Below are 12490 nucleotides of genomic sequence, written 5' to 3' on the forward strand. Positions count from 1 at the left end.
TGTCACCAAGCACAAATTTCTTAGGAATAAAAACTAGCAGGATGAATTTTACAAACTCGCTAAACCCTTTTGTTTCCTTATAATGGAGAGATGCACTGAACATTATAATTTAATAATATATGAAAAATCACATTCTTCTACCAAAGAGGGCTCCTTTATTCTGCAAATTCCTTATTTGAAGATACTACTTGTCCTTATGTGATGCTAAAAGTAACACAAAAATAGCCCCAACAACACAGAAGTCACCCCGTCCCCCCACCTTCTTCTTCTTCTTCTTCTTTTTTTTTTTTTTAATATGTAGGCCAAATAGAAAAAGAATGTTTTGAATACACCTTCTGTTCTAAACACAACCATCATATTAACAACATTTAATTTAATACATTTCTATTCTCCATTTGTCATACTAAGACCAAGTGAGTTAGACTCCTCTGGTAAGGCACTGCTCATGACCCTCAGGAGAATGTTTCACCCTGTGTTGCTTGTAAGCACGTGGGGCTCTACTGGACAGGATAACAAGTGGAAAAAAAGCACTGTTACCCTCAAATTGTTTGTACTGTCTAGAAGCCAGCAAAGTTTAGCTTTTACTCCCTCTAGTGCTTTTTGCCTCCCTATTTTGTTTTTGTTTGGAGCTTGGCCTACTTTGCATTTTACTACCACTCAGAATTTGTAGTAGATCCTTCTTGCTAACGTACTGTTTATTATTAATAAACGCATCTGTATATATTTCACAAAATATAAGACAGAGAGACTTCACAGAACAAAGGGAGTTTATCAGATTCCATGACTGCTTTTGATTTAGATATTGCAGCTTCAATCTTGGTACACAAGTCTTCCATGTTTTCTAAGAATACAAGAAAACTGTCTGGGGTAAGACTGCATGCATATAAATATAGTTTAATGAATACTTTGCAGACTTCAAAAAAATCATGGAGACTGAAGGGAACAAAGACCATCTAGTTCTCTTGCATTATTTCAGCCACTTAAGAAACAAAATATTAAGAGAAAAGACCACACAGAAGTGCTTCAGGACAAATGCTGGGCCCCGGGACATAACAAAAGGCCATGAAAACAATTACAGCCAAAGTACTAAGCTCTGTACATGCCACTAAGGCACAGCTTTTTATTATTATTATTTTTTAATTTTAAAATCCTGAAACATCAGTACAGTTTTATGTAGTCTACCAACAAGTTTAGAGTCAGGACTCTGCCTGTGTAGCCGAATACTGGAAGTGAACATTGCACACCAGGTTACAAAGAGGTATCTAATGTCCAGAAGCCAATACACCAGGGATTTCTTTATTTTAAGATGGGATGAAAAGGGAGAAGGTTACTCACGAGGTTGGGATATATCTGGAACTCACCCTGCAGACAAGTTTTCTCTCCAGAGTGTCATTTTCATTGGAATTCTCTGGACTATCCTCACCTCCAACCAACCTGTCGTCTATCTCTCCACTCACCCGAACAACTTCAACATGGAGACGTCCGGATACCTGATGAAAAAGGAGTACAAATTGTTTGTTTGCCAGAGAACAGTGACATAGTCAACCCCTTAATATAACTAAGACTACTGCTGTCTGTCAGCAGACGTCTTCCTTCCTATCGTCTTGCACTATGCATTTATAGCACTAAGAAATGCAGCCAGACTAAGAATGCTTGGAGCAAAAACTGAAGAGCCTTTGTTGTAAATGCATTTAAAAATAAAATAAATAAAAAAATCAGTCACTAGAGTGACTTCGGGAACAGCATGCTGTAGTCTCACTCACCATCCCATCAGTCTCTAGAGAGTCTGCAAAGTGCACGTGAGACAGAGTGCACAGAGTATGTATTCTCTAGCTGCCTTTGAATTTTTTCTTATGGTATTTAAGAGTCTGTAATTGATGACAGTCAGTGAAAGGCAGTAGAGCTATATCTCATGCTGGTTCTATCAAGTATTTTGGGGTGCTTTCTCATTACACAGGCACAACACTGTGATTTGGAGCCTAAACAACTCTAGTAAGGTATTGTGAGTTTTGCACAATCCCAGATTGTTAGCACAAGAAACTGGAAAATATTTATCATTTACTGGTATTAAGATCCACAAGCTGTAATGAAACAGTTGAGTAAGGATAGATTATAGAAGAATAACAAACCTCTCCCTTCTGATTGATGATTGGAACAGCATATTGCAGCTTCACATCGTAGAACAGGCACTCAAGAAAAACGTTGGCTACTCCAATAAGGCTGTGGTTCTCCTGTTCATCATAGAACGGATCGGCTCGTCTGAAGTAAGCTCTCATCACCTTCAACCAAATTCAGAATAATGTGAGACAAACAAACTTTTCACAACAGTTTCCAAAGCGTCACAGAACTAGCCTAACAAAAGAAAAAGGGGCACAAGCAAGAGGCCAGATTAGGTCACAAGAAGAATGGAAACTTGATTTTTACTTTGCACAGAGCATAAGGCCTGTCCTCAGCAAGTTCTCTTTTTTTAACAGTGTCAGATCCAGAGAAGTCAGCCTGAACCCCAACTCCTACTGTGTTTACTTACTGCATTGAGCTATTTGTGCAAACAAGCATCGAAGTGACGAGATAAGGGTTGATGGAATACTGAAGATTGCTTCAGGAAAAAAAAAGCCTCAGGAAACCTGTTACCTCTTTGTCTTTTCCCTCCCTCTCTCCACCACCACTCCTCCTGAACCAGAAGACTTTCTCACATCTAATTAAACAAAAAAGTTAATAGGAATGTATTTCTACTGGCATGTAACTGGAGTAATTTTTACTTACTGGGTTGTCTTCCTCACAGTCTTTCCACTCCTGGTAAAGATCCCTCATATCTACTAGTCGATTCTCCAGCTTCTCCAGTGACCAAATCTGTTTGCCTTTCCCTTTCCTTCTCACCTGAATGGCAGGCTCACTGAGAATTGCACCTCTCTGAGAAACAAGTAAAGAGACATTAATGCAGAACCTGTGTCACAACAATGAAAAATAGTTTTAGAGCAACCGAAAACTGGAAGCATCTCTGCAAATAGTTGGGATTTCTTTTTTTTTAATTCCAGCTTAATCAACAAATGCAAGTGTGACAGATTGTTTGGCTGTCACAGTACATTCACATTCAGTTTAACTGCAGCGTCTCATCCCACGGGCAGTAGTTCCCGTGGATCCTCACCTCACACAGATGTTATAAATAGGAACATTTAAGCATTTCACAAATATTCTCAATTTACAGTATCTTAGAGTTCTAGCTAAGGTTACTACTCTCTGCAACTTTTCAACTCCTGAAAACACTTAATACTCTTAACTATCTTGTTTCTAGATATGCCAGAAGACTGCAAGAAAAACAAGTAAACGAGAGACATTTCTAAAGCAACGGATAAGAATTCTAGTCCTGGGATAAAATACATCTACTGTACTAATGACAGCTTTACTAGCACTAAGATTTTGAGCTGACCTCAAGAACAGAAAGGATAAGACAACTTAGGTAGCCCGCTTGCAATAGGGAAGTCTGGGTTCAGTTCCCTCCTTTCAAAATTTATAAGATGTCTGGAAGAAATCATCCAAGTCCTCTCTGCTCCAGCTTCTCCCTGTACAATGGGGATGACAGCATTTTCTCACCTCACTAGCATGATGGAAAGGCAAATGCCTATAAAGTGATGGCAAATAGGTGAGGTAGGTGTTACCTAATCTACATGGGTTTTACCACTCTGCAACAGAAGCAAATGAGCAAAACTTCAACATCAGTGGAAAGGACTTGCACTGTAAGATTTATCAGTAAATTAGCATATTATAACACTTCCACAGTAACTAAATAAGATAAAGACGTAGCTAGCGCTAACTCAGCCATGTTTAATGCAGGTGAATACAATGGCAAACTGTTTGGACCATCAGAGTCAGAACAAGACAAGTATGAACTCTGAGGGGCAAACGTAATGAGCAAAGATTTAGTTCCATTACGGCTACATTACCTTACTGTTAGCATTAAGGCTGGAAGCTGGGATCTGGAGGGTGACTTTATACTCTGTTCTCTTGTCCAATTCTTCTCCAATAAAATTGGCTTCTCTCACATACAAATTGGCTTTAACAATCTGCTCTCTCAGCTTTCTCAGGCTGTGGGTCAACATTTCCTCTCTAAAAGAAGGCAATTTGTTGGGGGGAGGAGGGGAGACAGGAAAAATCATGGCATTTAGGTATTGAAATTGAATGCGAAGCACAAGATCACTTGACAGCGAAGGAGTCGACATTCAGCTATTTAACACACAAATCCAACAAATTAAATTGCATTTCCTCTGGGGAAAAAAAGATTATCTGTATGAATTTAGTAGTATGAACATTAGCATATTTCCAGCTTTAGAGACTTCTCCATGCATCTGCTGAACAGTCAGCACTTGTGTGGCTTATTCCAGAGTTTTCCCACCACAGATGTGGATGTTCTGTCTTACAGAGAAAGATTTATTTAAAGCCCATGACCCACTTGCTCACTGGCCTCCCAGGCAAGTGTATCAGAGAGACAACTGTGCAGTGCAGGAATCTGGGACCACAAAATGTTCCAAACAGACAGCTAACACCTTGTTAGACTGCCTCAAGTATTTTCTATTTCAGAAGATGCTTCTTAAGCTATTTAAATTGGATTTCTGTTTTCTCATTACAACATCTTCGCCATGCTCCTTGTTTTAGGGAGAGTTTAATCTTCCTCCTGCAGCTGCTCTTTTTGACAGTAATACTGGCAAAGACCATTTAGAGGCAGAAGAAATTATCCTCAGTGCAATTGTCTAGGAAGAGGGAGAGGACTGTGGCCCCTCTGTGGTTGTTACACAGTTCTTGCAATGCTCTGGATCAAATTCCTTTACCATTCCTTTACTCCCTTTTCTTTCTGCACTCTTCTGGCTGCCAGAACCTGCCCAGGTCAGACATATGGATATAAGTCAGTTGGAAAAACAACCTTCCAGCAGCTGTCATGAATCCACAGAAGAGACTCGTATTTAATGCTGGTGAGGACAGAGTTTCTCCTTAACAACAAAACAGACACTCCTCCTTTCTCATCTTCCTCAGAATTAATGGTCTGATTGGGTTTAGATTAATATTTTCACTCAGTCCTCCCCAGCATCCTGCAGGAGTCTTCTCAGAAAGCTGGAAGAGGTGTGCAATGCAATTTAAGTCTTACAAAATTGACTGGCACTAAAGAACTTCACATGAACACTCCTGATAGTCAGATTTGATTACCCACCTCTCCTCTGCCCATTGTCGTAGACGCTGCTGAGCGCTGGGAGAATGAAAGGAGAACCTGTCCATGCTGCGGAAATGCTGCTTCTCCGGTGACAATCGCCTTCGTAATTGCTCCAGTTCATGTTCATACATCAGTCTCTGTCGTTCAAGTGCAGATCTCTTCTCCTCTTCGTGTTGCTGCTCCAGACTTTGTAAGATTGACTGCATTGGATCTAGGCAGATGTTAAAAAATGAAGAAGCTAGTACTTCTGGGGGTCAAATACTTAGTAAGCATAAAATTAAATGGAAAAAGTCATGTCATGAACATGTGGCAGAGAGTGGGGACTTCGAAATACGAGCTCTTTCACAGGTTCTGCTACAAATATTCCATATGACCTTGGGCAAGGTACAAATTACTATATTTTGGTACTTTGCTTCCCCAATCTAGATCTACAGTGGTCCATTTTAGAGGCTGCAATGGCCCACTGAGATCCACGGTGAAGTATGTCCTACACAGTAAACATAGCACTATATCACATAAGAGGAAGAAGAGAGTATGTTTTTGTTGTAAGGCATATTTAAAAAATGTTGTTGAACACGAACCAAATAAACATTGCCAGAACACATCGGATGAATGATTTAAGAGAATTTTGAAAAGGGAAAGACCACGCTGAAAAAAACTTCCTCCTGCGTCCCAAAATAAAGCCATTCTGGAGCAGCTGTGTAAGACCACAAAAAATAAAGAATGTGCTTTCAGAGACAGAAATCACAACATTTAATGCCTGAGCGAGACATAACACAAGAAAAATAAACAGTGAAGTGAAAACACCCTGATTTGAGGCTGCAGTTCCACCAGCATTCCAGTTTTGGCTTTTTCCTCAACAAGAACTGCCAAACAAAACATTCTGCAGTGGTGTTTTTCCCCTCCAGTGCAAAAATGGCCACGATGAGTCACTCACAAGAAGAATTCTCTAGTAGGAAGGTGCAAGGGGAAGAGCGTGTGGTAAAGAGTCCCTGAATATGTAACCTCATATTCTGTACGTATTTCCAATAATTTTTTGTTGCTTCTTACCATTACTACCAAGTGCCTTCATAGTGACTTCCATCTGGGCATATTCATAGCTGAAGTTAATCTCGCTAGACACTTCACTGGAATTGTCTCCATCCACATCCAGCTGCTCAGCACTATTACTGTACTTCATAGAGTTGTCTCGTTCCTCATCCTCGTGATCCGACTTCTTTTTCTTCTTTGGCAAATTCAGCCTTCAGAAGTAGGGGAAAATGTTTAAACTATTAATTGATCAACACTGAAACAATGGGTTGCTTAAACAAATAATTTAAATTAAGTAGGTTACCCAAATAAGTCGATTTTTCCCTTTTGAAATCTGTTTATCTTGTGAGTGAAATTTTCTCAGAGTAAATAAGGGACTTGAAGGCAAGCTAATTTATATTACACTCTACTAATGCAGAGCACCTGAAAATACTAATCATATAGCTTATATAACCATGATTTTTTTAGTCTTCCCATAGCTAAAGAATTTAGAGGCAATGAAATATAAAAATAAATGTTTTAAAATATATATTTGTATTACATATCTTATATACTTCTGAATAATGTATTTTATGTATTCTGTATTTTATATATAAAAAAAACCACAAATATATAAATAAGAGAGGCAATAATGAAATCATATCTCATTTTTTATGAGGATGTTTCTTTCGAGCATAAAAGAAAACAATTATGTTTTAAATTATCATTTAAATCCACTGATCTTTAAGGTATCTCAGACCAGGCTCTCACACGTGCAGCCCTTCACAGAAAACAGAAAACATCTGCCAGCGATCCTGTCTGACACAGGAAGGTCTCAGCTGGAGTCTGGAACTCCAAGGAAGGGAGAACACAGAGACCTTGTAAGACTGAGATCACTGTACAACATTGGTCAGATATCTAACACCTTAGCTGCTAAATCTGAAAAGCAACCTATCCGAGTTAAAGCTTGGGTGTGATATTTTCTTCATGAAAGAGAGGGTACTTAGTATTAGCGTGATGCCAAATTGCACAACACTCTTAGTTACCAAACCAAATTAAAGTTACCACCTCAAGAATTAAATCTCCTCAATGAGATAACAGTCCTGATAACCGATAGCAAGGTCCTCATCAGTAAGATTACTTTCCCTTGAACACATAATAAGTTACGTCAACCTATTGCTCTGAAATTAAAATTATGCACAGTTGCTATGACATCCAGCGTTCGAGAACATCCAGTCATCAGCACTGCCTTTATAATCTCAAAGTAAAAAGAAATCACCTCCTCCTTCAGCTTGCGTGCTCCATTGTTACTTTTCCTTATACCTTAATGTTCATAATAATAATAATAATAATAATAAAAAAACTGGTTCAGACTTGCAATTTATTTAATATCTTTTGTACCTGAAAAAGTGGTTGTTTCCCCACAGTATTCTGTCTCCATGATGTAGCTGGATAGGACCCATAACAGCAGAACCATTTACAAACGTCCTGTGAAAAGACAACAAGCTAAAGCAAAGCCACCAATAAAAAGCTTTTTAAATTTTTATTTATTTTATTACAGTACTGTTTGCTTTTTTGTAGCTTGTTAAGGTAGGAAAACGGGGTTATGGATTACAAACAGGCAAAATATCCCCAGAAAATTCACTCATCTACTCTGTGCCGTTTCATAAACTCCTTAAACTCAGCTTCTTTTGATTGCTTAAGCTTTATGGGATTCACTACTTTTGGATGGATATTATGACAGCTACATCTGGGGAGTACAATTAGGGCTTAAAAATGAGGGGCCTGAAAGAGATGTCACTGCAAATAAGTAGTTTTCACTCGACTTTGAAATACAGACACAAAATATAAATATTTGAATACGGCATTGGAGAACTTTTGGTATATATAAAGATTAAAGACAATAACCTAATTTGAGTAATAAGAAACTACTTTATTTCAGAGTTAGATTAAGCCTGAAAATGGGATCAGTCAAAATAGGATAACACATTTGAAGGGAATCTCAGGATGTCATCTAGTCCATGCTCCTGCTCACAGCAGGACCAACTATGAACCAAGATGAAAGTGAAATTCTCGAATTCTGTGAACCTAACAATAAATTACTGGAGATGCTGACGATGCATGTCATTTTGTGATCAGTTTGAACATACCATCTGCTTTTCAAGTACTGCTACTTAATCAAATAAAGCAACAAATGCTTCAGCTGCTTTTTGCATATCAACAGATTTCCTATAAAATTAATTCAGATTTTGATACAGTTAAATCTACACAGCTGCAAATCAGTGCACATCGACTTGCTGAAAGCATATGCAATTTACTCATCCTCTCTTTGAAAGCAGACTATAAATGCCATTACTGAAAGAAATCTCTTTAGAATGAAATATGTGTGTTAACAGAAAAGTAGATAACTCAAACAAAGCCTAGAAGCAGAATACAAGAGGTAGAATTCTCTTACTTTTATTATCTGGAAAAACATCCCTTTTTGGTTACCCTTTTGCCAACTGCTCATAAAATACCAGATAAAACTACAGCTATTACACAGCTAGAACTGTATTTTGTTCCTTTACCTAGTATTTTTTTGAGGTGTTAACATAACCTGTCCTTCTGGGGTGATGTCTATAATGCAGTGTTCAGGAAGAATTCCCATTCCACATAGCTGGATATCTTGAGAGTTGTCTGATCCTATTAACGTGTGCTCCTGTGAAAATTAATTCAGGTGTTAGCAATGGGCTGCAAAGGTTCACTAGTTTTAACTAATCCATTCTCCTTCTGGATAGATCTTCTCATCTAATTCTAAAATTTGAAAGCTGTTCAATACTTTCTGCAAAGGGAAAAAAAGAAAATGAAATGTTGCAAACAAATCCCCACTATTTCTTACAGCAACAAGTAAGGAGCACACAGGAAATTTTACAGGCAACAGTTAGATCCAGAAATGAAGAAGTTCCTATAATTAAATTGCAGAATTCAGTGCCTCAGGACACTGCAGAAGCCAAAAGAATAAAGGAGTTTAAAGAGGAATTAAGACAAGTTCGTGGTGGTTAGATCCACAGTTATTGCACAGGTTCCACCTAGATTATCCCCTGTAAATCCCCAAAGTACTCAAGGCACAAGAAGTTTGGCAGCGGAAGAATCACTCCATTTGTTCATCTATTTGTTTTTGAGGCACCTCTCAGCATTTGTTGAGAAACAGATACAACAGTTTAGATAAGTGGGATGAAGTTCTTATTTAGTGCTTTTATAAGAATGAGTACATTTGGAGCTCAGTATTAATGAGAATGCAGGCAAGGTATCTACTCTAAGAAGTGAGAGCTTAATTTCAGGATTTTAGGCAAAACAGGTGCAAGTAATTTTATCTAAAGAATTTCAAAGCTCAGGGGGTTTCTACACCATAATTCCCAACAAAATGAACTCATGTTATCCAAAACAAAAGAAAAATTAAAGAAAAAATAAAAATAAACTGAAACACACAAGCCCTATCCCATGCAAAGGGGATTTTCTCTAGAAAGGGTAAGTATCATGGTGCCACTTGAGACTTTTCAGTTGGTACTGATGGGTTAAGGCCTCTTCTGAACAGGCTTTGACTTCACTGTGTTCTTGTCATATAATCATATAATCACAATAAACACCACAAAAAGTCGCTTCTGCTTCAATAGTTGTCAGTGTTGAAGCTGGTTTAGCAGCTTGAGTGACACTCTGGACACCTACGAGCAAAGCGCCTTCAGCTCTCCCAAAACCTCAGCTCTTTTGTCTTTTTTTTTAGCAGAGAAAACAATGAAAACTTTTCCTGTGCTTTTATTGAGATATTATGGAGCAATGATAAAATGACTGATATAAAAGAAGATCATGTATCTTCTTTTATAGGAAGACAGATTGAAACAAACCCATCTTGTGGCCCCATTTCTAATTCTGTGGCTGCTTTGAGAGTTACTATGCACCACTTCAAAGAGAATGATTTAACATGATACTCAGACTGCCAAAGTTTTTGTGCTGCTAAATTTTTAGAGCTTGTATTCTAAAATGTGACTTAAAAAGACCTGCATCTCATTCTCCCCCTGACTCCAGATCACATCTGCACAGTCTGAACAAGAACAAGCTGCACGGTTGTTTCGGTGCAAAGTCCACAAGTCGTGTTAACACAGTTTATGTTTAACATCAGTAATGGGGACTGCTCATCAGCAGAAGTGCTAAGGCAGAACAGAACTTGATTTTCACTCCTGGTGAGTTGTGTAAAAAAGAATAGAAAAGTATTTTATAAACTGAAGCCTGTACTCTGATTACACATGTGGAAGCAAGCTGATTACTGATACGACCAAATTTTTATATAAATCACTTCTTTGGGTAAAACCTTGTGAAATCTGGAAAATAGAAGACAATTTATGACAGAAAACACCTCTACATTTTTTTACATATATAAAAATAAAAATATTTATATAAAAATAAACCCCCCAGACCTTCCTCTGCCACAATTAAATTTGAAATAAAAAGTTTGTATTCATATTACTTTTAATCAAGCAGTGAATAGCAGAGAATGCCTCAGATATGCATTTTTTATAACATTCCCTAAGTACACCTATGCCAATGGCATTAGAGTTCCACTTCCGTTAAATAAATAAATATATACATATCAATATTTATTTTTACCTTTAAATAGTACACCAGAAGTTCATTGAGAGCTGGATCTGCGTTCAAATTAACCAGGAAGCACTTATTATCCCCAACTTTTATTCCAGAAGACTGCAGCGATATGCCAAGGCTTTCCAACTGTTTCTGACGCTCCTGCAAGAGAGTAGCCATCACAAAATTAGGCTGACTGATGATTGAGGTAGGAAATGCACTCCTACCTGCCCAAAACCACAAGATAAAACAAGGGGCAGGTACTCCTGAAAAAGGTAGCTCTTTCTTATGCAATGATTAGATACAAAAGCCTTAATTTTATCAAGGTTTACATTAGGATATCTGTAATTTCTCTGGTCCTTCTACCTCTGGACTCAGAGTGCTACGTGCCATGGGCTCATGTATTTGCATCCTTTTAGTGAAAAATGACCACAGCTGAGCACAGCACACTGCACTACTGTGGGAGCTTCTCCATGACCTCACTGGAACAGCAAGTGCTTCCAGAGCCATCTCTACAGCCCTTTATCTTTTCTTTCGAGCTAAAAAGCAACAAGTTAAGTCAACTCCCCGCCAAGCCAAATTCCATGTCTATCTTTTATTCCCTAGAAATCAAAATGACAAAAAACTGACAACCTGCTGTTTAAGCAATGCAAATAACACTTCCTGCTAAACAAGAGCAGTGGTGTTTGGGATGGTGTTTTGTTCTTGTCAATGGACTTCACAGAAGTCAACAACAAAGCATTACTGTGCAAAAATGTCCATCTTTCAAAGGGAAGTGGTAGGGTGACGACTAGTGCAGTGAAAGAGGAACATTAAACGTTTCTGTCTTGAAAAAAAAAAAGAAAAAAAAGGGATTCTTCTATAAAAAAGTTTGAGATAGAAATGCTGAGAATTGTTCTCAGGATCATACAGAAACTGAAAGTGAAATGAGATTCCCTATCCACAACAGCAAACAAAACAAAAAAGAAATTAACATGGGAGGCCTCTCATGGAATTATTAGGGAAGTAGAAACAGGGGAGAGTAAAACAAGTAAGTAAAAAAATGAGACCTGCAACAGCTTCACCTGTGACACTGAGACTTTACAAAAATATTTAAAAGAGATTATATAGGGATAATGCAGGAAAGTTTATGAAGGCTCTGATTTTTACCTTCGAGCTTACTCTGTATTTAAAACTTATTATGTCATAGGCAGAACTGCCTCTTGATTTTCTCTTTTCTGTCTCCCCACACCCTACAAAACCAACATAACGTCCCTGTAAGGAAAATTCATGTGTCTGTGAGAGAGAGCAAAACAAAGAACAGAGGAAAACGGCAGTGTGATGTCAAAGATCTCTCTTCTAATCATCAGTGCCAGGCTCTGATGTTCACATCACTCCTTGTCATCTACGCTCAAAGATAAAGAATTTGTTGCCCAACGGAGGACTTGGCCCATGATCTAAAACTCACAGGAGTCGCTTAAAGAAAATGAGCCAGTTTGATAACTTTTGATCAAGACCTAGTATTAATTAACTTAAGAATTCAAAATACATTAAAAGTACGTCAAATATTCACTGCAAATGTGAAAAAGTGCCTGTTTACAGAGTTTGTCTGTAGGGCTTTGATCCCTTATTGACTCTCCATCACTACAAAGTGCCTCTTCCAGGACACTTATTCTTTATGAGGAATCA

The 12490-nt window shown here is 38.0% G+C and overlaps 1 protein-coding gene across 5 annotated transcripts in view; it reads right to left on the bottom strand.

Annotated features, from left to right (window-relative positions):
- KIF13B (kinesin family member 13B) overlaps window positions 1-12490 on the bottom strand; it is a 124740-nt gene that overhangs the window by 45443 nt on the left and 66807 nt on the right. For all 5 annotated transcript variants that reach the window (XM_035563545.1, XM_035563547.2, XM_035563550.2 and 2 more), the window contains 9 exons: window positions 10850-10984; window positions 8776-8906; window positions 7610-7696; window positions 6251-6441; window positions 5201-5411; window positions 3942-4104; window positions 2764-2910; window positions 2130-2279; window positions 1362-1490 (listed from right to left, as the gene is read on the bottom strand). In XM_035563545.1, the coding sequence (XP_035419438.1) occupies window positions 1362-1490; window positions 2130-2279; window positions 2764-2910; window positions 3942-4104; window positions 5201-5411; window positions 6251-6441; window positions 7610-7696; window positions 8776-8906; window positions 10850-10984 (1344 nt within the window). The remainder of the gene's footprint in view (window positions 1-1361; window positions 1491-2129; window positions 2280-2763; window positions 2911-3941; window positions 4105-5200; window positions 5412-6250; window positions 6442-7609; window positions 7697-8775; window positions 8907-10849; window positions 10985-12490) is intronic.

The sequence above is a fragment of the Cygnus atratus genome, chromosome 3, assembly GCF_013377495.2.
Source record: "Cygnus atratus isolate AKBS03 ecotype Queensland, Australia chromosome 3, CAtr_DNAZoo_HiC_assembly, whole genome shotgun sequence".
NCBI lineage: Eukaryota > Metazoa > Chordata > Aves > Anseriformes > Anatidae > Cygnus > Cygnus atratus.